The following is a 21,015-nucleotide window of genomic DNA, read 5'->3' on the forward strand; positions in this document are numbered from 1 at the left end:
GGCACTATGGGGTTCTATGGGCCTCTATGGGGCGCTATGGGGTTCTATGGGGCTCTATGGGGCTCTATGGGGCTCTGTGGGGCTCTATGGGGCGCTATGGGGTTCTATGGGGCTCTATGGGGCGCTATGGGGTTCCATGGGGCGCTATGGGGTTTTATGTGGTGCTGTGGGGCCCTATGGGGTACTATGGGGCTCTATGGGGCTCTATGGGGTTCTATGGGGCTCTATGGGGCTCTGTGGGACACTATGGGGCTCTATGGGGCTCTATGGGGTTCTATGGGGCTCTATGGGGCGCTATGGGGCGCTATGGGGCTCTATGGGGCTCTGTGGGCGTCTATGGGCCTCTATGGGGTTCTATGGGGCTCTGTGGGGCTCTGTGGGGCTCTATGGGGTTCTATGGGGCTCTATGGGGCACTATGGGGTTCTATGGGGCCCGGTGGTTCTCTATGGGGCTCTATGGGGTTCTATGGGGCTCTATGGGGCGCTATGGGGCTCTATGGGGCGCTATGGGGTTCTATGGGGCGCTATGGGGCTCTATGGGGCTCTATGGGGCTCTATGTGGCCCTGTGGGGCTTTATGGGGCTCTAAGATGCTCTATGGGGCGCTATGGGGCTCTATGGGGCCTGTGGGCCTCTATGGGGCTCTGTGGGGCTCTATGGGGCACTATGGGGTTCTGTGGGGCCCTGTGAGCCTCTATGGGGTTTTATGTGGTGCTGTGGGGCCCTATGGGGCTCTATGGGACTCTATGGGGCTCTGTGGGGCTCTATGGGGCGGTATGTGGTTCTATGGGGCCTGGTGGTTCTCTATGGGGCTCTATGGGGCGCTATGGGGTTCTATGGGGCCCTGTGAGCCTCTATGAGGTTTTATGTGGTGCTGTGGGGCCCTATGGGGTGCTATGGGGCTCTGTGGGGCTCTGTGGGGCTCCATGGTGCTTAATGGGGCGCTATGGGGCTCTATGGGACTCTATGGGGCGCTATGGGACTCTATGGACCTCTATGAGACTTTATGGGGCTCTGTGGGGCTCTATGGGGCGCTATGGGGCTCTATGGGACTCTATGGGGCGCTATGGGGCTCAATGGGGCGCTGTGGGGTTCTGTGGGCCTCTATGGGGTTTTATGTGGTGCTATGGGGCTCTATGGGTCCCACCCCACTTATGGGTCTCACCCCACTTATGGGTCTCAGCCCCACACTTATGGGTCCTGCCCTACACTTATGGGTCCCACCCCCCACTTATGGGTCTCAGCCCCACACTTATGGGTCCCACCCCCCAATTATGTGTCTCAGCCCCACACTTATGGGTCCTGCCCCACTTATGGGTCTCCCCACACTTATGGGTCCCACCCCCCACTTATGGGTCTCAGCCCCACACTTGTGGGTCCCACCCCACTTGTGGGTCTCAGCCCCACACTTATGGGTCTCAGCCCCACATATATGGGTCCCACCCCCCACTTATGGGTCTTAGCCCCACATATATGGGTCCCACCCCCCACTTATGGGTCTCAGCCCCACACTTATGGGTCCCACCCCCCACTTATGGGTCTCAGCCCCACACTTATGGGTCCTGCCCCACTTATGGGTCTCAACCCCACACTTATGGGTCTCAGCCCCACATATATGGGTCCCACCCCCCACTTATGGGTCTCAGCCCCACATATATGGGTCCCACCCCCCACTTATGGGTCTCAGCCCCACACTTATGGGTCCCACCCCCCACTTATGGGTCTCAGCCCCCACTTATGGGTCTCAGCCCCACACTTATGGGTCCTGCCCCACTTATGGGTCTCAGCCCCACACTTATGGGTCCTGCCCCACTTATGGGTCTCAGCCCCACACTTATGGGTCCTGCCCCACTTATGGGTCTCAGCCCCACACTTATGGGTCCCACCCCCCACTTATGGGTCTCAGCCCCACATATATGGGTCCCACCCCCCAATTATGTGTCTCAGCCCCACACTTATGGGTCCTGCCCCACTTATGGGTCTCAGCCCCACACTTATGGGTCTCAGCCCCACATATATGCGTCCCACCCCCCTCTTATCGGTCCCACCCCCCACTTAATGGGTCTCAGCCCCACATATATGGGTCCCACCCCCCACTTATGGGTCTCAGCCCCACACTTGTGGGTCCCACCCCCCACTTATGGGTCTCAGCCCCACATATATGGGTCCCACCCCCCACTTATGGGTCTCAGCCCCCCACTTGTGGGTCCCACCCCACTTGTGGGTCTCAGCCCCACACTTATGGGTCTTAGTCCCACATTGATGGGTCCCACCCCCCACTTATGTGTCTCAGCCCCACACTTATGGGTCCTACCCCCCACTTATGTGTCTCAGCCCCACACTTATGGGTCCCACCCCCCACTTATGGGTCTCAGCCCCACATATATGGGTCCCACCCCCCACTTATGGGTCTCATCCCCCCACTTACGCATCTCAGCCCCACACTTATGGGTCTCAGCCCCACACTTGTGGGTCCCACCCCACTTATGGGTCCCACCCCCCACTTATGGGTCTCAGCCCCACATATATGGGTCCCACCCCCCACTTATGGGTCTCAGCCCCACATATATGGGTCCCACCCCCCACTTATGGGTCTCAGCCCCACACTTACGCATCTCAGCCCCACACTTATGGGTCTCAGCCCCACACTTGTGGGTCCCACCCCCCACTTATGGGTCTCAGCCCCACACTTATGGGTCCTGCCCCACTTATGGGTCTCAGCCCCACACTTATGTGTCTCAGCCCCACACTTATGGGTCCTGCCCCACTTATGGGTCCCACCCCCCACTTATGGGTCTCATTCCCCCACTTACGCATCTCAGCCCCACACTTATGGGTCTCAGCCCCACACTTATGGGTCCCACCCCCCACTTATGGGTCTCATTCCCCCACTTACGCATCTCAGCCCCACACTTATGGGTCTCAGCCCCACACTTATGGGTCCCACCCCCCAATTATGGGTCTCAGCCCCCCACTTATGGGTCCCACCCCCCAATTATGTGTCTCAGCCCCACACTTAATGGGTCCTGCCCCACTTATGGGTCCCACCCCCCACTTATGGGTCTCATCCCCCCACTTACGCATCTCAGCCCCACACTTATGGGTCTCAGCCCCACACTTATGGGTCCCACCCCCCACTTATGGGTCTCAGCCCCACACTTATGGGTCCCACCCCCCACTTATGGGTCCTGCCCCACTTATGGGTCTCACCCCCCACTTATGGGTCTCAGCCCCACACTTATGGGTCCTGCCCCACTTATGGGTCTCAGCCTCACACTTATGGGTCCTGCCCCACTTATGGGCCTCAGCCCCACACTTATGGGTCCCACCCCCCACTTATGGGTCTCAGCCCCACACTTGTGGGTCCCACCCCACTTATGGGTCCCACCCCACTTATGTGTCTCAGCCCCACACTTATGGGTCCCACCCCCCACTTATGGGTCTCAGCCCCACACTTATGGGTCCCACCCCCCACTTATGTGTCTCAGCCCCACACTTATGGGTCCCACCCCCCACTTATGGGTCCTGCCCCACTTATGGGTCTCAGCCCCACACTTATGGGTCCCACCCCCCACTTATGGGTCCTGCCCCACTTATGTGTCTCAGCCCCACACTTATGGGTCCTGCCCCACTTATGGGTCTCCCCACACTTACGGGTCTCAGCCCCACACTTATGGGTCTCAGCCCCACATATATGGGTCCCACCCCCCACTTATGGGTCTCAGCCCCACATATATGGGTCCCGCACCCCACTTATGGGTCTCAGCCCCACATATATGGGTCCCACCCCACTTATGGGTCTCGCCCCACTTATGGGTCTCAGCCCCACATATATGGGTCCCACCCCCCACTTAATGGGTCTCAGCCCCACATATATGGGTCCCACCCCCCACTTATGGGTCTCAGCCCCACACTTATGGGTCCCACCCCCCACTTAATGGGTCTCAGCCCCACATATATGGGTCCCACCCCCCACTTATGGGTCTCAGCCCCCACTTATGGGTCCCACCCCCCACTTATGGGTCTCAGCCCCACACTTATGGGTCCCACCCCCCACTTATGGGTCTCAGCCCCACACTTATGGATCTCAGCCCCACACTTGTGGGTCCTGCCCCACACTTATGGGTCCCACCCCCCACTTATGGGTCTCAGCCCCACATATATGGGTCCCACCCCCCACTTATGGGTCTCAGCCCCACACTTATGGGTCCTGCCCCACTTATGGGTCTCCCCACACTTATGGGTCCCACCCCCCACTTATGGGTCCCATCCCCCAATTATGTGTCTCAGCCCCACACTTATGGGTCCCACCCCCCACTTATGGGTCTCATTCCCCCACTTACACATCTCAGCCCCACACTTATGGGTCTCAGCCCCACACTTATGGGTCCCACCCCCCACTTATGGGTCCCACCCCCCACTTATGGGTCTCAGCCCCACATATATGGGTCCCACCCCCCACTTATGGGTCTCAGCCCCACATATATGGGTCCCACCCCACTTATGGGTCTCAGCCCCACATATATGGGTCCCACCCCCCACTTATGGGTCTCAGCCCCACACTTGTGGGTCCCACCCCCCAATTATGTGTCTCAGCCCCACACTTATGGGTCCCACCCCCCAATTATGTGTCTCAGCCCCACACTTATGGGTCCTGCCCCACTTATGGGTCTCCCCACACTTATGGGTCCCACCCCCCACTTATGGGTCTCATTCCCCCACTTACGCATCTCAGCCCCACACTTATGGGTCTCAGCCCCACATATATGGGTCCCACCCCCCACTTATGGGTCTCAGCCCCACACTTATGGGTCTCAGCCCCACACTTATGGGTCTCAGCCCACTTATGGGTCTCAGCCCCACACTTGTGGGTCTCAGCCCCACACTTATGGGTCTCAGCCCACTTATGGGTCCCACCCCCCACTTATGGGTCTCAGCCCCACACTTGTGGGTCCTGCCCCACTTATGGGTCTCAGCCCCACATATATGGGTCCCACCCCACACTTATGGGTCTCGCCCCACTTATGGGTCTCAGCCCCACACTTGTGGGTCCTGCCCCACTTATGGGTCTCAGCCCCACACTTGTGGGTCCTGCCCCACTTATGGGTCTCAGCCCCACACTTGTGGGTCCTGCCCCACTTATGTGTCTCCCCACAGAGCTGCCGGCCCCACACCCCACCGCTGGCCCCACACGGTGCCACCAGCATCGCTCCTGTGTCACCTGCGTCGGCTCCTATGGGGCAGAGGGGGCCTGTGTCTGGAGCCATGGCCTGCAGCAGGTGGGGGGCGGCTATGGGGCGGATATGGGGTGGATATGGGGTGGATATGGGGTGGATATGGGGTGGATATGGGGTGGTTATGGGGCGGATATGGGGTGGATATGGGGTGGATATGGGGTGGATATGGGGTGGTTATGGGGCGGATATGGGGTGGATATGGGGCGGATATGGGGCGGTTATGGGGTGGATATGGGGCGGGTATGGGGTGGATATGGGGCGGTTATGGGGTGGATATGGGGCGGTTATGGGGCGGTTATGGGGCGGATATGGGGCAGTTATGGGGTCTGTGGGGTGGTTATGGGGTTATGGGGTGGATATGGGGTGGTTATGGGGCAGTTATGGGGTGGATATGGGGTCTGTGGGGCAGTTATGGGGTTATGGGGCGGTTATGGGGTGGATATGGGGCGGATATGGGGCAGTTATGGGGTGGATATGGGGTGGATATGGGGTCTATGGGGCAGTTATGGGGTCTGTGGGGTGGTTATGGGGTGGTTATGGGGTCTGTGGGGTGGCTATGGGGTGGATATGGGGTCTATGGGGCAGTTATGGGGTCTATGGGGCAGTTATGGGGTCTGTGGGGTGGTTATGGGGCAGATATGGGGTCTGTAGGGTGGTTATGGGGCGGCTATGGGGTCTGTAGGGTGGTTATGGGGTAGTTATGGGGTCTGTGGTGTGGTTATGCTGTCTGTGGGGTGGCTATGGGGTAGTTATGGGGTCTATGGGGTGGTTATGGGGCAGTTATGGGGTGGATATGGGGTCTGTGGGGCAGTTATGGGATCTGTGGGGTGGTTATGGGGCGGTTATGGGGTTTGTGGGGTGGTTATGGGGAGGCTATGGGGTTGTAGGGTGGTTATGGGGCAGTTATGGGGTGGATATGGGGTCTATGGGGCAGTTATGGGGTCTGTGGGGTGGTTATGGGGTGGTTATGGGGTTTGTGGGGTGGTTATGGGGTGGTTATAGGGTGGTTATAGGGTTGTTATGGGGTCTGTAGGGTGGTTATGGGGAGGCTATGGGGTCTGTGGGGTGGCTATGGGGCAGCTATGGGGCAGGTATGGGGTCTGTAGGGTGGTTATGGGGAGGCTATGGGGTGGTTATGGGGTGGTTATGGGGTCTGTGGGGAGGTTATGGGGTGGTTATGGGGTCTGTGGGGCTGCTATGGGGTCTATGGGGTGGTTATGGGGCAGTTATGGGGTGGATATGGGGTCTATGGGGCAGTTATGGGATCTGTGGGGTGGTTATGGGGCGGTTATGGGGTCTGTGGGGTGGTTATGGGGTGGATATGGGGCGGTTATGGGGTGGATATGGGGTGGATATGGGGTGGATATGGGGCGGTTATGGGGTGGATATGGGGTGGATATGGGGTGGATATGGGGCGGTTATGGGGTGGATATGGGGTCTGTGGGGCAGTTATGGGGTTATGGGGTGGTTATGGGGTTTGTGGGGTGGTTATGGGGTGGTTAGAGGGTTGTTATGGGGTCTGTGGGGTGGCTATGGGGTGGATATGGGGTCTATGGGGCAGTTATGGGGTCTGTGGGGTGGTTATGGGGCAGATATGGGGTCTGTAGGGTGGTTATGGGGCGGCTATGGGGTCTGTAGGGTGGTTATGGGGCAGTTATGGGGTCTGTGGTGTGGTTATGGTGTCTGTGGGGTGGCTATGGGGTAGTTATGGGGTCTATGGGGTGGTTATGGGGCAGTTATGGGGTCTGTGGGGTGGTTATGGGGTGGTTAGAGGGTTGTTATGGGGTCTGTAGGGTGGTTATGGGGCAGTTATGGGGTCTGTAGGGTGGTTATGGGGAGGCTATGGGGTCTGTGGGGTGGCTATGGGGCAGCTATGGGGCAGGTATGGGGTCTGTAGGGTGGTTATGGGGAGGCTATGGGGTGGTTATGGGGCAGTTATGGGGTGGATATGGGGCAGTTATGGGGTGGATATGGGGCAGTTATGGGGTGGATATGGGGTCTGTGGGGCAGTTATGGGGTTATGGGGTGGATATGGGGCGGTTATGGGGTGGATATGGGGCGGATATGGGGTGGATATGGGGTCTGTGGGGCAGTTATGGGGTTATGGGGTGGATATGGGGCAGTTATGGGGTGGATATGGGGCAGTTATGGGGTGGATATGGGGTCTGTGGGGCGGTTATGGGGCGGATATGGGGCGGTTATGGGGTGGATATGGGACGGATATGGGGCAGTTATGGGGTGGATATGGGGTCTGTGGGGCAGTTATGGGGCGGTTATGGGGTGGATATGAGGTCTATGGGGCAGTTATGGGGTCTGTGGGGTGGTTATGGGGTGGTTATGGGGTCTGTGGGGCAACTATGGGCCAGTTATGGGGTCTCTGGGGTGGTTATGGGGAGGCTGTGGGGTGGATATGGGGCAGTTATGGGGTGGATATGGGGCAGTTATGGGGTGGATATGGGGTCTATGGGACAGTTATGGGGTCTGTGGGGTGGTTATGGGGTTTGTGGGGTGGTTATGGGGTGGTTATAGGGTGGTTATAGGGTTGTTATGGGGTCTGTAGGGTGGTTATGGGGCAGTTATGGGGTCTGTAGGGTGGTTATGGGGAGGCTATGGGGTCTGTGGGGTGGCTATGGGGCAGCTATGGGGCAGGTATGGGGTCTGTGGGGTGGTTATGGGGCAGTTATGGGGTCTGTGGGGTGGTTATGGGGCAGATATGGGGCGGTTATGGGGTGGATATGGGGCAGCTATGGGGCAGTTATGGGGTCTGTGGGGTGGTTATGGGGTGGTTATGGGGTCTATGGGGTGGTTATGGGGCGGTTATGGGGTTGATATGGGGTCTGTGGGGCAGTTATGGGGTCTGTGGGGTGGTTATGGGGTGGTTATGGGGTCTGTGGGGCAACTATGGGCCAGTTATGGGGTCTCTGGGGTGGTTATGGGGAGGCTATGGGGTGGATATGGGGCAGTTATGGGGTGGATATGGGGTCTATGGGGCAGTTATGGGGTCTGTGGGGTGGTTATGGGGTGGTTATGGGGTCTGTGGGGTGGTTATGGGGCAGTTATGGGGTCTGTGTTGTGGTTATGGGGTCTGTGGGGCAGCTATGGGGCAGTTATGGGGTCTGTGGGGTGGCTATGGGGCAGTTATGGGGTCTGTGGGGTGATTATGGGGCGGTCATAGGGTTGTTATGGGGTCTGTGGGGTGGTTATGGGGCAGTTATGGGGTTTGTGGGGTGGCTATGGGGTCTGTGGGGCAGTTATGGGGTCTGTGGGGCAGTTATGGGGTTTGTAGGGTGGTTAGGGGGCAGATATGGGGCAGTTATGGGGTCTGTGGGGTGATTATGGGGTGGTTATAGGGTGGCTATGGGGTTTATGGGGCAGTTATGGGGTCAGTTCTAACTCAGCTCCTCCCTGACCCCGCCCCCTTCTCTCTGGCCCCGCCCCTATTCCTTTAACCCCGCCCCCTTTCCCTTGGCCACGCCCCTTTTCCCTTGGCCCCGCCCCCTTTCTGCTCCCCCATTGCTGCCTCCCCTTCCCTGGCCCCGCCCCCTTCCCTTTAACCCCGCCCCCTTTCCCTTTGGCCCCTCACTCTCCCTTTGACCACGCCCCCTTCTCTCTGGCCCCGCCCCCTTTTCCATTTGGCCCCGCCCCCTTCCCCTTGGCCCCGCCCCCTTTCCATCCCCCATTGGCCCCTTCCCTGGCCCCGCCCCCTTTTCCCTTTGGCCCCGCCCCTTCTCTCTGGCCCCTTTTCCCCCTGGCCCCTCCCTTTGACCACGCCCCCTTTCTCTTTAACCCCGCCCCTTTCCCTTTGGCCACGCCCCCCATTCCCCATTGGACCCGCCCCTTCTTTTGTCCCCGCCCCTTTTCCCTTTAACCCTGCCCCCTTTTCCCTTGGCCACGCCCCTTTCATTGGCCCCGCCCCCTTTCTATTCCCACATTGCCCCCGCCCCCATTCTCTGGCCACGCCCCCTTCCCTTTAACCCCGCCCCTTATTCTTTGGTCCCGCCCCCTTTAACCACGCCCCCCTTTCTGGTTCCCCATTGGCCCCGCCCCCTTCCCTTGGCCACGCCCCCATTTCCCTTGGCCACGCCCCCTTTCTATCCCCCATTGGCCCTGCCCCCTTCCCTTTAACCCCACCCCCTTTTCCTTTGGCCCCGCCCCCTTTCCCCCCCTCCCTTTGACCACGCCCCCTTCTCTCTGGCCCCGCCCCCTTTCTATCCCCCATTGGCCCTTCCCTTGACCCCGCCCCTTTTCCCTTTGGCCCCGCCCCCTCCCCTTTTCTATTTCCCCATTGGCCCCTTCCCTTGGCCACGCCTCCATTCTCTTTAACCCCGCCCCCTTTGGCCACGCCCCTTTCTGTTTCCCCATTGGCCCTGCCCCTTCCTTTGGCCCCGCCCCCTTTTCCCTTGGCCCCGCCCCCTTTCTATTCCCCCATTGGCCCCGCCCACTTTCCAATTGGCCCCGCCCCTTCCCCTTTAACCCCTTTTCCTTGGCCCCGCCCCCTTTCTGGTCCCCCATTGGCCCCGCCCCCTTTCCTTTAACCCCGCCCCCTTTTCCCTTGGCCCCGCCCTCTTTCTATTCCCCCATTGGCCCCTGCCCTTCCCTTGGCCCCGCCCCCTTTCTATTCCCACATTGACCCCTTGGCCCCGCCCCTTTTCCCTTTGGCCCCGCCCCCTTCCTTTAACCCCGCCCCCTTTTCCTTTGGCCCCGCCCCCTTTAACCACGCCCCCTTTCTGGTTCCCCATTGGCCCCGCCCCCTTCCCTTGGCCACGCCTCCATTCTCTTTAAACCCGCCCCCTTTGGCCACGCCCCTTTCTGTTTCCCCATTGGTTCTGCCCCTTCCTTTGGCCCCGCCCCCTTGGCCACGCCCTCTTTCCTTTTACCCCGCCCCCTTTTCCCTTGGCCCCGCCCCCTTTCTATTCCCCCATTGGCCCCGCCCACTTTTCCATTGGCCCCGCCCCTTTCCCTTTAACCCCGCCCCCATTCTATCCCCCATTGGCCCCACCCCTTCCTTTGGCCCCGCCCTCTTTTCCCTTGGCCCCGCCCGCTTTCTATTCCCCCATTGGCCCCGCCCCCATTCTCTGGCCACGCCCCCTTCCCTTTAACCCCTCCCCCTTTCCCTTGGCCCCGCCCCCTTTCTGGTCCCCCATTGGCCCCGCCCCCTTTCCTTTAACCCCGCCCCCTTTTCCCTTGGCCCCGCCCTCTTTCTAATCCCCCATTGACCCCTTCCCTTGGCCCCGCCCCCTTTTCCCCTTGGCCCCGCCCCCTTTCCTTTAACCCCGCCCCCTTTTCCCTTGGCCCCACCCTCTTTCCATTCCCCCATTGGCCCCTCCCCTTCCCTTGGCCCCACCCCCTTTTCCCTTGGCCCCGCCCCCTTTCTATTCCCACATTGACCCCTTGGCCCCGCCCCCTTTTCCCTTGGCCCCGCCCCCCAGTGCCTCAGCCCCGCCTTCCTCCCCTGGCGCTGCACCGGGGCTGGTGGCTGCGGTCGGCTGATCCGATTGGCCGAGCCGAATGACAGACGGGACCACGAGCCAATAGGAAACCGAGCGGCGGAGCTTTGCGCCAATGGCTGCCAGGGGGCGGAGCTTTGCGCTGCCTGTCTGCGGATGCCGGGCTGCGGTTGGTGCGCGGCCAAAGGGGGGCGGGGCTTCGGTGGGCGCTGCCTGGAGGGGGGACCGGCTGGACCAATGGAAGGTGAGGGGCGGGGCCAAGGGGGGCGGGGCTTCAGTGGGATTGGGTGTGAGTGGGGTGGGCGGGGCCTAATAGGGCGGGGTTTAAATGGGTGTGGTTGGGGAGTGGGCGGGGCTTAATGGAGGGGGCGGGGCTTACGGGAGGGGGCTTAAGTGATTGGTTGTGAGTGGGGGGGCGGGGCTTAAGGGGGCGGGGCTTAAGTGGGTGTGGTTGGGAAGGGGGCGGGGCTTAAGGGATGGGGAGGGGCTTAAGGGGGTGGGCGGGGCTTATGGGGGGCTTAAGTGATTGGTTGTGAATGGGGAAGTGGGCGGGGCTTAATGGGGTGTGGTTGGGAAGTGGGCGGGGCTTAATGGAAGGGGCGGGGCTTAAGAGAGGGAGGGCTTACATGATTGGTCGTGAATGGGGTGGGCGGGGCTTAAGTGGGTGTGATTGTGGAAGTGGGCGGGGCTTATGAGAGGGGGCGGGGCTTAAGGGAGGGAGCTTAAGGGATTGGTTGTGAATGGGGTGGGCAGAGCTTAAGGGGGCGGGGCTTAAGGGATTGGTTGTGAATGGGGTGGGCGGGGCTTAGGTAGGGGGCGGGGCTTAAGGGATTGGTTGTGAGTGGAGAGGGCGGGGCTTAATAGAGGGGGCGGGGCTTAATGGGGCGGGGCTTAAGTGATTGGTTGTGAGTGGAGTGGGTGGGGCTTAAGGGAGGGAGCTTTAGGGATTGGTTGTGAATGGGGTGGGTGGGCTTAATGGAGGGGTCGGGGCTTATGTGAGGGGGCTTGTGATTGGTTGTGAATGGAGGGGGCGGGGCTTAATGGAGGGAGGGCTTAAGGGATTGGTTGTGAATGGGGTGGGCGGGGTTTAAGGGACGGGGCTTAAGGAGGGGGCGTGGCTTGTGGAAGTGGGCGGGGCTTAAGGGAGGGAGCTTATGATTGGATGTGAATGGGGTGGGCGGGGCTTAAGGGGGCGGGGTTTAATGGAAGGGGCGGGGCTTAAGTGGGTGGGAGGGGCTTAAGGGAGGGAGCTTACGGGTTGGTTGTGAATGGGGTGGGCGGGGCTTGAGGGGGCGGGGCTTAAGGGAGGGGGCGGGGCTTAAGGGAGGGGGCTTAAGGGATTGGTTGTGAATGGGGTGGGCAGGGCTCATGGAAGGGGGAGGGGCTTAAGTGGGTGTGGTTGGGGAGTGGGCGGGGCTTAAGGGAGGGAGCTTGCTGATTGGTTGTGAATGGAGTGGGCGGGGCTTAATGGGGCGGGGCTTAAGTGATTGTGAATTGAGGGGGCGGGGCTTAAGGGAGGGGCGGGGCTTAAGGGAGGGAGCTTAAGAGATTGGTTGTGAATGGGGTGGGCGGGGCTTAATAGAGGGGCGGGGCTTATGGAAGGGGGCGGGGCTTACGGGAGGGAGCTGAAGGGATTGGTTGTGAGTGGGTGGGCGGGACTTAAGGGGGCGGGGCTTGTGGGAGGGGCGGGGCTTAAGGGAGGGAGCTTAAGTGATTGGTTGTGAATGGGGTGGGCGGGGCTTAAGAGGCTGGGGCTTAATGGGGCGGGGCTTAGGGGAGGGGGCTTAAGTGGTTGTGAATGGGGGGCGGGGCTTAATGAAGGGGGCGGGGCTTAAGGGAGGGAGGGCTTAAGTGATTGGTTGTGAATGTGGGCGGGGTGGGGCTTAAAGGGGCGGGGCTTAAGGGAGGGGGCTTAAGTAGTTGGTTGTGAATAGGGTGGGCGGGGCTTAAGGGGGTGGGGCTTAAGGGGGTGTGGTTGTGGAAGTGGGGGGGGCTTAATGGAAGGGGCGGGGCTTGAGGGAGGGCGTAAGGGATTGGTTGATACTGTGTGGGCGGGGCTTAAGGGGCGGGGCTTATGGAAGGGGGCGGGGCTTAAGGGAGGGGGCTTAAGGGATTGGTTGTGAGTGGGGTGGGCGGAGCTTAAGTGGGTGTGGGCGGGGCTCAAGGGAGGGGGCGGGGCTTAAGGGAGGAAAGGTGTAAGGCATTGGCTGTGAATGGGGTGGGCGGGGCTTAAGTGGGTGTGGTTGGGAAGTGGGCGGGGCTTAATGGATGGGGCGGGGCTTAAGGGAGGGAGCTTATGATTGGTTGTGAATGGAGGGGGCGGGGCTTAATGGAGAGGGCTTAAGGGATTGGTTGTGAATGGGGTGGGCGGGGCTTAAGAGGGGGTGGGGCTTATGGAGGGGGCGGGGCTTACGGGAGGGGGCTTAAGTGATTGGTTGTGAATGGGGTGGGCAGGGCTTAAGAGGGGGCGGGGCTTGTAAAGCTTCTGACTGCCCCATAATTGCCCACTAAGTGCCCCATAGGTGCCCCATAGACCCCATAACATCCCCATAGCTGCCCCATAACCACCCCATAGACCCCATAACATCCCCATAGCTGCCCCATAGCTGCCCCATAATCACCCCATAGGCCCCATTGCTGCCCCATAACTGCCCTATAGGCCCCATAGCTGCCCCATAACTGCCCCATAGACCCTATAGCTGCCCCATAACCACCCCATAGACCCCATAGCTACCCCATAACCATCCCATAGACCCCATAGCTGCTCCATAACCACCCCATAGACCACAGAGCTGCCCCATAAGCCCCATAGCTGCCCCATAACTGCCCCATAACCGCCCTATAACCACCTCATAGACCCCATAGCTGCCCCATAACTGCCCCATAGACCCCATAACATCCCCATAGCTGCCCCATAACTGCCCCATAGGCCCCATAGACCCCATAATATCCTCATAGCTGCCCTATAACCGTCCCATAGACCCTATAGCTGCCCCATAATCGCCCCATAGACCCCATAACATCCCCATAGCTGCCCCATAACCGCCCCATAGACCCCATAACATCCCCATAGCTGCCCCATAGACCCCATAGCATCCCCATAGCTGCCCCATAACCACCCATAGACCCCATAACATCCCCATAGCTGCCCCATAGCTGCCCCATAACCATCTCATAGACCCCATAGCTGCCCCATAGGCCCCATAGCTGCCCCATAGGTGCCCCATAGACCCTATGACATCCTCATAACTGCCCCATAGACCCCAAAACATCCCCATAGTTGCCCCATAAGCGTCCCACAGACCCCATAGCTGCCCCATAACCACCCATAAACCCCATAACATCCCTGTAGCTGCCCCATAACTGCCCCATAGACCCCATAACACCCCCATAGCTGCCCCATAACCACCCATAGACCCCATAACATCCCCATAGCTGCCCCATAGACCCCATAACATCCCCATAGTTGCCCCATAAGTGTCCCACAGACCCCATAGCTGCCCCATAACCACCCATAAACCCCATAACATCCCTGTAGCTGCCCCATAACTGCCCCATAGACCCCATAACACCCCCATAGCTGCCCCATAACCACCCATAGACCCCATAACATCCCCATAGCTGCCCCATAGCTGCTCCATAACCACCCCATAGACCACAGAGCTGCCCCATAAGCCCCATAGCTGCCCCATAACTGCCCCATAACCGCCCTATAACCACCTCATAGGCCCCATAGCTGCCCCATAACTGCCCCATAGGCCCCATAGACCCCATAACATCCTCATAGCTGCCCTATAACCATCCCATAGACCCTATAGCTGCCCCATAATCGCCCCATAGACCCCATAACATCCCCATAGCTGCCCCATAACCACCCATAGACCCCATAACATCCCCAGAGCTGCCCCATAACTGTCCCACAGACCCCATAGCTGCCCCATAACCGCCCCACAGGCCCCATAGACCCCATAATTGCCCCATAGACCCCATAACATCCCCATAGCTGCCCCATAGACCCCATAACATCCCCATAGCTGCCCCATAACCGCCCCATAGACCCCATAACATCCCCATAGTTGCCCCATAAGCGTCCCACAGACCCCATAGCTGCCCCATAGTCACCCCATAGACCCCATAACATCCCTGTAGCTGCCCCATAACTGCCCCATAGACCCCATAACATCCCCATAGCTTCCCCATAGCTGCCCCATAGCTGCCCCATAGCCGCCCCATAGACCACACAGCTGCCCCATGAGCCGCATAGCTGCCCCATAACCGCCCCATAGACCACACAGCTGCCCCATAAGCCCCATAGCTGCCCCATAACTGCCCCATAACTGCCCTATAACCACCTCATAGGCCCCATAGCTGCCCCATAACCGCCCCATAGGCCCCATAGACCCTATAACATCCCCATAGCTGCCCCATAACCACCCCATAGACCCCATTGCTGCCCCATAAGCGCCCCCCACCCATGGGGGCAAAGGAAATGGGGACGAAGGGGGGAGGAATTGGGGTCTCTGGGGGATCTATGGGGCAGGGTGTGGGGTAATGAAGGTTCTATGGGGCAGGGTGTGGGGTAATGAAGGATCTATGGGGCAGGGTGTGGGGTAATGAAGGTTCTATGGGGCAGCTGCCCCATAGATGATCATCCCCCCTTCCCCCCTATAGGGCTGAGCTGTGCCAGGGGACAAGAGTGGAACTTCCTGCGCTGCCCCATAGAGGAGGGAGAGGGGAAGTGTGGGGCAGGGTCACGGTAAGGGGCTCTATGGGGCTCTGTGGGGTCTCTATGGGGTCTCTATGGGTCTCTATGGGTCTCTATGGGGCTCTGTGGGTCTCTATGGGGTTGCTATGGGGCTCTGTGGGGTCTTTATGGGGTCTCTCTATGGGGTCTCTCTGTGGGTCTCTGTGGGACTTTATAGGGTCTTTATGGGTCTCTATGGGGTCTTGCTATGAGTCTTTCAATGGGTCTCTCTATGGGGTCTCTGTGGGTCTCTATGGGTCCCTATGGGTCTTTATGGGGTCTCTCTATGGGGTCTCTATGGGTCTCTATGGGTCCCCATGTGTCCCTATGGGGTCTCTATAGGGTCTCTATGTGTCCCTATGGGTCCCTATGGGGTCGCTATGGGGTCTCTATAGGGTCTCTATAGGGTCTCTATAGGGCCGCTATGGGTCTCTATAGGGTTCCTATAGGGTCCCTATGGGTCCCTATGTGTCCCTATGGGGTCTCTATAGGGTCTCTATAGGGTCTCTATGGGTCTCTATGGGTCCCTATGGGGTCTCTATGGGGTCTCTATAGGGTCTCTATAGGGTCTCTGTGTCCCTATGTGTCCCTATGTGTCCCTATGGGTCTCTATGGGTCCCTATGGGTCTCTATGGGTCTCTATGTGTCTCTATGGGTCTCTATGGGTCTCTATAGGGTCCCTATGTGTCTCTATGGGTCCCTATGGGTCCCTATGGGTCTCTATGGGTCCCTATGGGTCTCTATGGGTCTCTATGGGTCTCTATGGGGTCTGTTCCCTCAGCTCACCCTGCCCTGGTCACTGTGACAGTCGCGGGCGCTGCAGACGCTGCACTGACAACACACAGGTATATGGGGTGGATATGGGGCTATATGGGGTCTATGGGGTCTATATGGGTCTCTATGGGGTTGTTATGGGGTGGATATGGGGTTATTATGGGGTTATTATGGGGTCTATGGGGTCTGTATGGGGTTGTTATGGGGTCTATGGGGTCTGTATGGGGTGGATATGGGGTGGATATGGGGTGGATATGGGGTCTATGGGGTCTATATGGGTCTGTATGGGGTTGTTATGGGGTCTATGGGGGCTATGTGGGGTTGTTATGGGGTCTATGGGGTCTATATGGGTCTGTATGGGGTTGTTATGGGGTCTATGGGGTCTATATGGGTCTGTATGGGGTTGTTATGGGGTCTATGGGGTCTATATGGGGTTGTTATGGGGTCTATGGGGTCTATATGGGTCTGTATGGGGTTGTTATAGGGTCTATGGGGTCTGTATGGGTCTCTGGGTCCCTATGGGGTCTATGGGGTGTCTCTATTGGGTCTGTGGGTCTCTATATGTCCCCATAGGGTCTCTATGTGTCCCCATAGGGTCTCTTTGTGTCCCTATAGGGTCTCTATGGGGTCTCTATGTGTCTCTGTCCCTATAGGGTCCCTATGTGTCCCCATGTGTCCCTATAGGGTCTCTATGAGTCCCTATGGTCTCAATAGGTCTCTATGGGTCCCTATGTGTCCCTATGTCTCTCTGTGTGTCCTTATGGGGTCCCTATGGGATCTCTATGGGTCTCTATGGGTCTCTATGTGTCTCTGTGGGTCCCTATGGGGTCTCTATGGGGTCCCTATGGGGTCTATGTGTCCCTATGTGTCCCTATGTTTCTCTATGTGTCCCTATGGGGTCCCTATGGTGTCTCTGTGTCTCTGTGGGTCCCTATGGGGTCCCTATGTGTCCCTATAGGGTCTCTATGGGTCCCTATGGGTCTCTATGGGTCCCTATGGGTCTCTATGGGTCCCTATGGGGTCTCTATGGGTCCCTATGTGTCTCTATGGGTCCCTATGTGTCTCTATGGGTCTCTATGGGGTCTCTATGGGGTCTGTGTGTCCCTATGTCTCCCCATGTGTCCCTATGTGTCCCTATGTGTCTCTATGACCCTATAAGCTGCCCTATATCCCTCTGTTCCCCCATAGGGCCCGCTGTGTTCCCGCTGCCGCCCCCTTTATGTGGGGCCTCAGTTTGGGGTCTCTCCCCGTTGCCGTCCCTGCAGCTGGTTCTGTATGGGGCGCAGTGGGGTCTGTGTGGGGCGCAGCGACCTGATGAGGGCACACAGCGACCCCAAAAGGTTCCCACTGAGCCCTGAGGGGGTAAGTGGGGGATCTATGGGCTCTATGGGGCTCTATGGGGTCTATATGGGTCTATATGGGGTTGTTATGGGGTCTATGGGGTCGCTATGGGGTCTATGGGGCTCTATGGGGTCTGTGGGGCTCTATGGGGTCTGTATGGGGCTCTATTGGATCTATATGGGTCGATATGGGGTTGTTATGGGGTCTGTGGGGTCTATATGGGTCTGTGGGGCTCTATGGGGTCTATGGGGCTCTATGGGGCTCTATGGGGTCTATGGGGCTCTATGGGATCTATATGGGTCTATATGGGGTTGTTATGGGGTCTATATGGGTCTGTGGGTCCCTATGTGGTCTATCTGGGTCTATATGGGGTTGTTATGGGGTCTATATGGGTCTGTGGGTCTCTATGGGGTCTATGGGGCTCTATGGGGTCTCTATGGGGTCTATATGGGTCTCTATGGGGTCTATATGGGTCTATATGGGGTTGTTATGGGGTCTATATGGGTCTGTGGGTCTCTATGGGGTCTATGGGGCTCTATGGGGTCTCTATGGGGTCTATATGGGTCTCTATGGGGTCTATATGGGTCTGTGGGTCCCTATGGGATCTATCTGGTTCTATATGGGGTTGTTATGGGGTCTATGGGGTCGGTATGGGGTCTATGGGGCTCTATTGGATCTATATGGGTCTATATGGGGTTGTTATGGGATCTATATGGGTCTGTGGGGCTCTATGGGGTCTGTGGGGCTGTATGGGGCTCTATGGGGTCTATGGGGCTCTATTGGATCTATATGGGTCTATATGGGGTTGTTATGGGGTCTATATGGGTCTGTGGGGCTCTTTGGGGTCTATGGGGCTCTATGGGGTCTATATAGGTCTATATGGGGTTGTTATGGGGTCTATGGGGTCTATATGGGATCTATATGGGTCTATATGGGGTTGTTATGGGGTCTATGGGGCTCTATGGGGTCTATATGGGGTTGTTATGGGGTCTATATGGGTCTGTGGGTCCCTATGTGGCCTATCTGGGTCTATATGGGGTTGTTATGGGGTCTATATGGGTCTGTGGGTCTCTATGGGGTCTATGGGGCTCTATGGGGTCTATGGAGTCTATATGGGTCTCTATGGGGTCTATATGGGTCTATGGGTCTCTATGGGGTCTATGGAGTCTATATGGGTCTCTATGGGGTCTATATGGGTCTCTGGGGTCTCTGTGGGGTGTTTCTATGGGTCTATGAGGGTCTGTGGGTCTCTATGGGGTGTCTCTGTGGGTCACTGGGTCTCTATGGGGTCTCTATGGGTCTCTATGGGGTCTGTGGGGCTCTGTGGGGCTCTATGGGGTCTATGGGGTCTGTGGGGCTCTATGGGTCTCTATGGGGTCTCTATGGGTCTCTATGGGTCTCTATGGGGTCTGGTTCTGTATGGGGCGCAGTGGGGTCTGTGTGGGGCGCAGCGACCTGATGAGGGCACACAGCGACCCCAAAAGGTTCCCACTGAGCCCTGAGGGGGTAAGTGGGGGATCTATGGGCTCTATGGGGTCTATGGGGCTCTATGGGGTCTATGGGGTCTCTATGGGGTTGTTATGGGGTCTGTGGGGTCTATGGGGGCACTATGGGGTCTATGGGGCTCTATTGGATCTATATGGGTCTATATGGGGTTGTTATGGGGTCTATGGGGTCTATATGGGTCTGTGGGGCTCTATGGGGTCTATGGGGTCTATATGGGTCTATATGGGGTTGTTATGGGGTCTATGGGGTCTATATGGGTCTGTGGGTCCCTATGGGGTCTATCTGGGTCTATATGGGGTTGTTATGGGGTCTATATGGGTCTGTGGGGCTCTATGGGGTCTATATGGGTTTGTTATGGGGTCTATGTGGTCTATATGGGTCTGTGGGTCCCTATGGGGTCTATCTGGGTCTATATGGGGTTGTTATGGGATCTATATGGGTCTGTGGGGCTCTATGGGGTCTATGAGGTCTATATGGGTCTCTATGGGGTCTCTATGGGTCTCTGTGGGGTCTATATGGGTCTCTATGGGGTTGTTATGGGGTCTATGGGGTCTATATGGGTCTGTGGGGCTCTATGGGGTCTATGGGATCTCTATGGGTCTCTATGGGGTCTATGGGGTCTCTATGGGTCTCTATGGGGTCTCTATGGGGTCTCTGTGGGGTGTTTCTATGGGTCTATGAGGGTCTGTGGGGCTCTATGGGGTGTCTCTGTGGGTCTCTGGGTGTCTATGGGGTCGCTATGGGTCTCTATGGGTCGCTATGGGTCTCTATGGGGTCGCTATGGGTCTCTATGGGTCGCTATGGGTCTCTATGGGTCTCTATGGGTCTCTATGGGTCTCTATGGGGTCTGGTTCTGTATGGGGCGCAGTGGGGTCTGTGTGGGGCGCAGCGACCTGATGAGGGCACAGAGCGACCCCAAAAGGTTCCCACTGAGCCCTGAGGGGGTAAGTGGGGGATCTATGGGGTCTATGGGATCTATGGGGCTCTATTGGATCTATATGGGTCTATATGGGGTTGTTATGGGGTCTATGGGGTCTATGGGGTCTCTATGGGGTTGTTATGGGGTCTGTGGGGTCTATGGGGGCACTATGGGGTCTATGGGGCTCTATTGGATCTATATGGGTCTATATGGGGTTGTTATGGGGTCTATGGGGTCTATATGGGTCTGTGGGGCTCTATGGGGTCTATGGGGTCTATATGGGTCTATATGGGGTTGTTATGGGGTCTATGGGGTCTATATGGGTCTGTGGGTCCCTATGGGGTCTATCTGGGTCTATATGGGGTTGTTATGGGGTCTATATGGGTCTGTGGGGCTCTATGGGGTCTATATGGGGTTGTTATGGGGTCTATGTGGTCTATATGGGTCTGTGGGTCCCTATGGGGTCTATCTGGGTCTATATGGGGTTGTTATGGGGTCTATATGGGTCTGTGGGGCTCTATGGGGTCTATGGGGCTGTATGGGGCTCTATGGGGTCTGTATGGGTCTCTATGGGGTCTATATGGGTCTATATGGGGTTGTTATGGGGTCTATGGGGTCTATATGGGTCTGTGGGGCTCTATGGGGTCTGTGGGGCTGTATGGGGCTCTATGGGGTCTATGGGGCTCTATTGGATCTATATGGGTCTATATGGGGTTGTTATGGGGTCTATATGGGTCTGTGGGGCTCTTTGGGGTCTATGGGGCTCTATGGGGTCTGTGGGGCTCTATTGGATCTATATGGGTCTATATGGGGTTGTTATGGGGTCTATGGGGTCTATATGGGTCTGTGGGGCTCTATGGGGTCTATATGGGTCTATATGGGGTTGTTATGGGGTCTATGGAGTCTATAGGGGTCTGTGGGGCTCTATGGGGTCTATGGGGTTGTATGGGGCTCTATGGGGCTGTATGGGGTCTATGGGGCTCTATGGGATCTATATGGGTCTATATGGGGTTGTTATGGGGTCTATGGGGTCTATATGGGTCTGTGG

At 58.0% G+C, this 21,015-nt stretch overlaps 1 protein-coding gene across 1 annotated transcript in view; it reads left to right on the forward strand.

Annotated features, from left to right (window-relative positions):
* Positions 1 to 19,037, forward strand: part of LOC146751942 (multiple epidermal growth factor-like domains protein 8) — an 80,315-nt gene extending 61,278 nt beyond the window's left edge. The window contains exons 18-23 of the mRNA XM_085533455.1: positions 5,157 to 5,278; positions 10,666 to 10,927; positions 15,355 to 15,439; positions 16,209 to 16,272; positions 17,390 to 17,582; positions 19,027 to 19,037. Of these exons, the coding sequence (XP_085389581.1) occupies positions 5,157 to 5,278; positions 10,666 to 10,927; positions 15,355 to 15,439; positions 16,209 to 16,272; positions 17,390 to 17,582; positions 19,027 to 19,037 (737 nt within the window). The remainder of the gene's footprint in view (positions 1 to 5,156; positions 5,279 to 10,665; positions 10,928 to 15,354; positions 15,440 to 16,208; positions 16,273 to 17,389; positions 17,583 to 19,026) is intronic.
* The last annotated feature ends 1,978 nt before the right edge of the window (positions 19,038 to 21,015 follow it).

Source organism: Coturnix japonica, unplaced genomic scaffold (genome assembly GCF_054131305.1).
Source record: "Coturnix japonica strain WE unplaced genomic scaffold, WE-NBRP24 Scf060, whole genome shotgun sequence".
In the NCBI taxonomy this organism is placed as follows: Eukaryota; Metazoa; Chordata; class Aves; order Galliformes; family Phasianidae; genus Coturnix; species Coturnix japonica.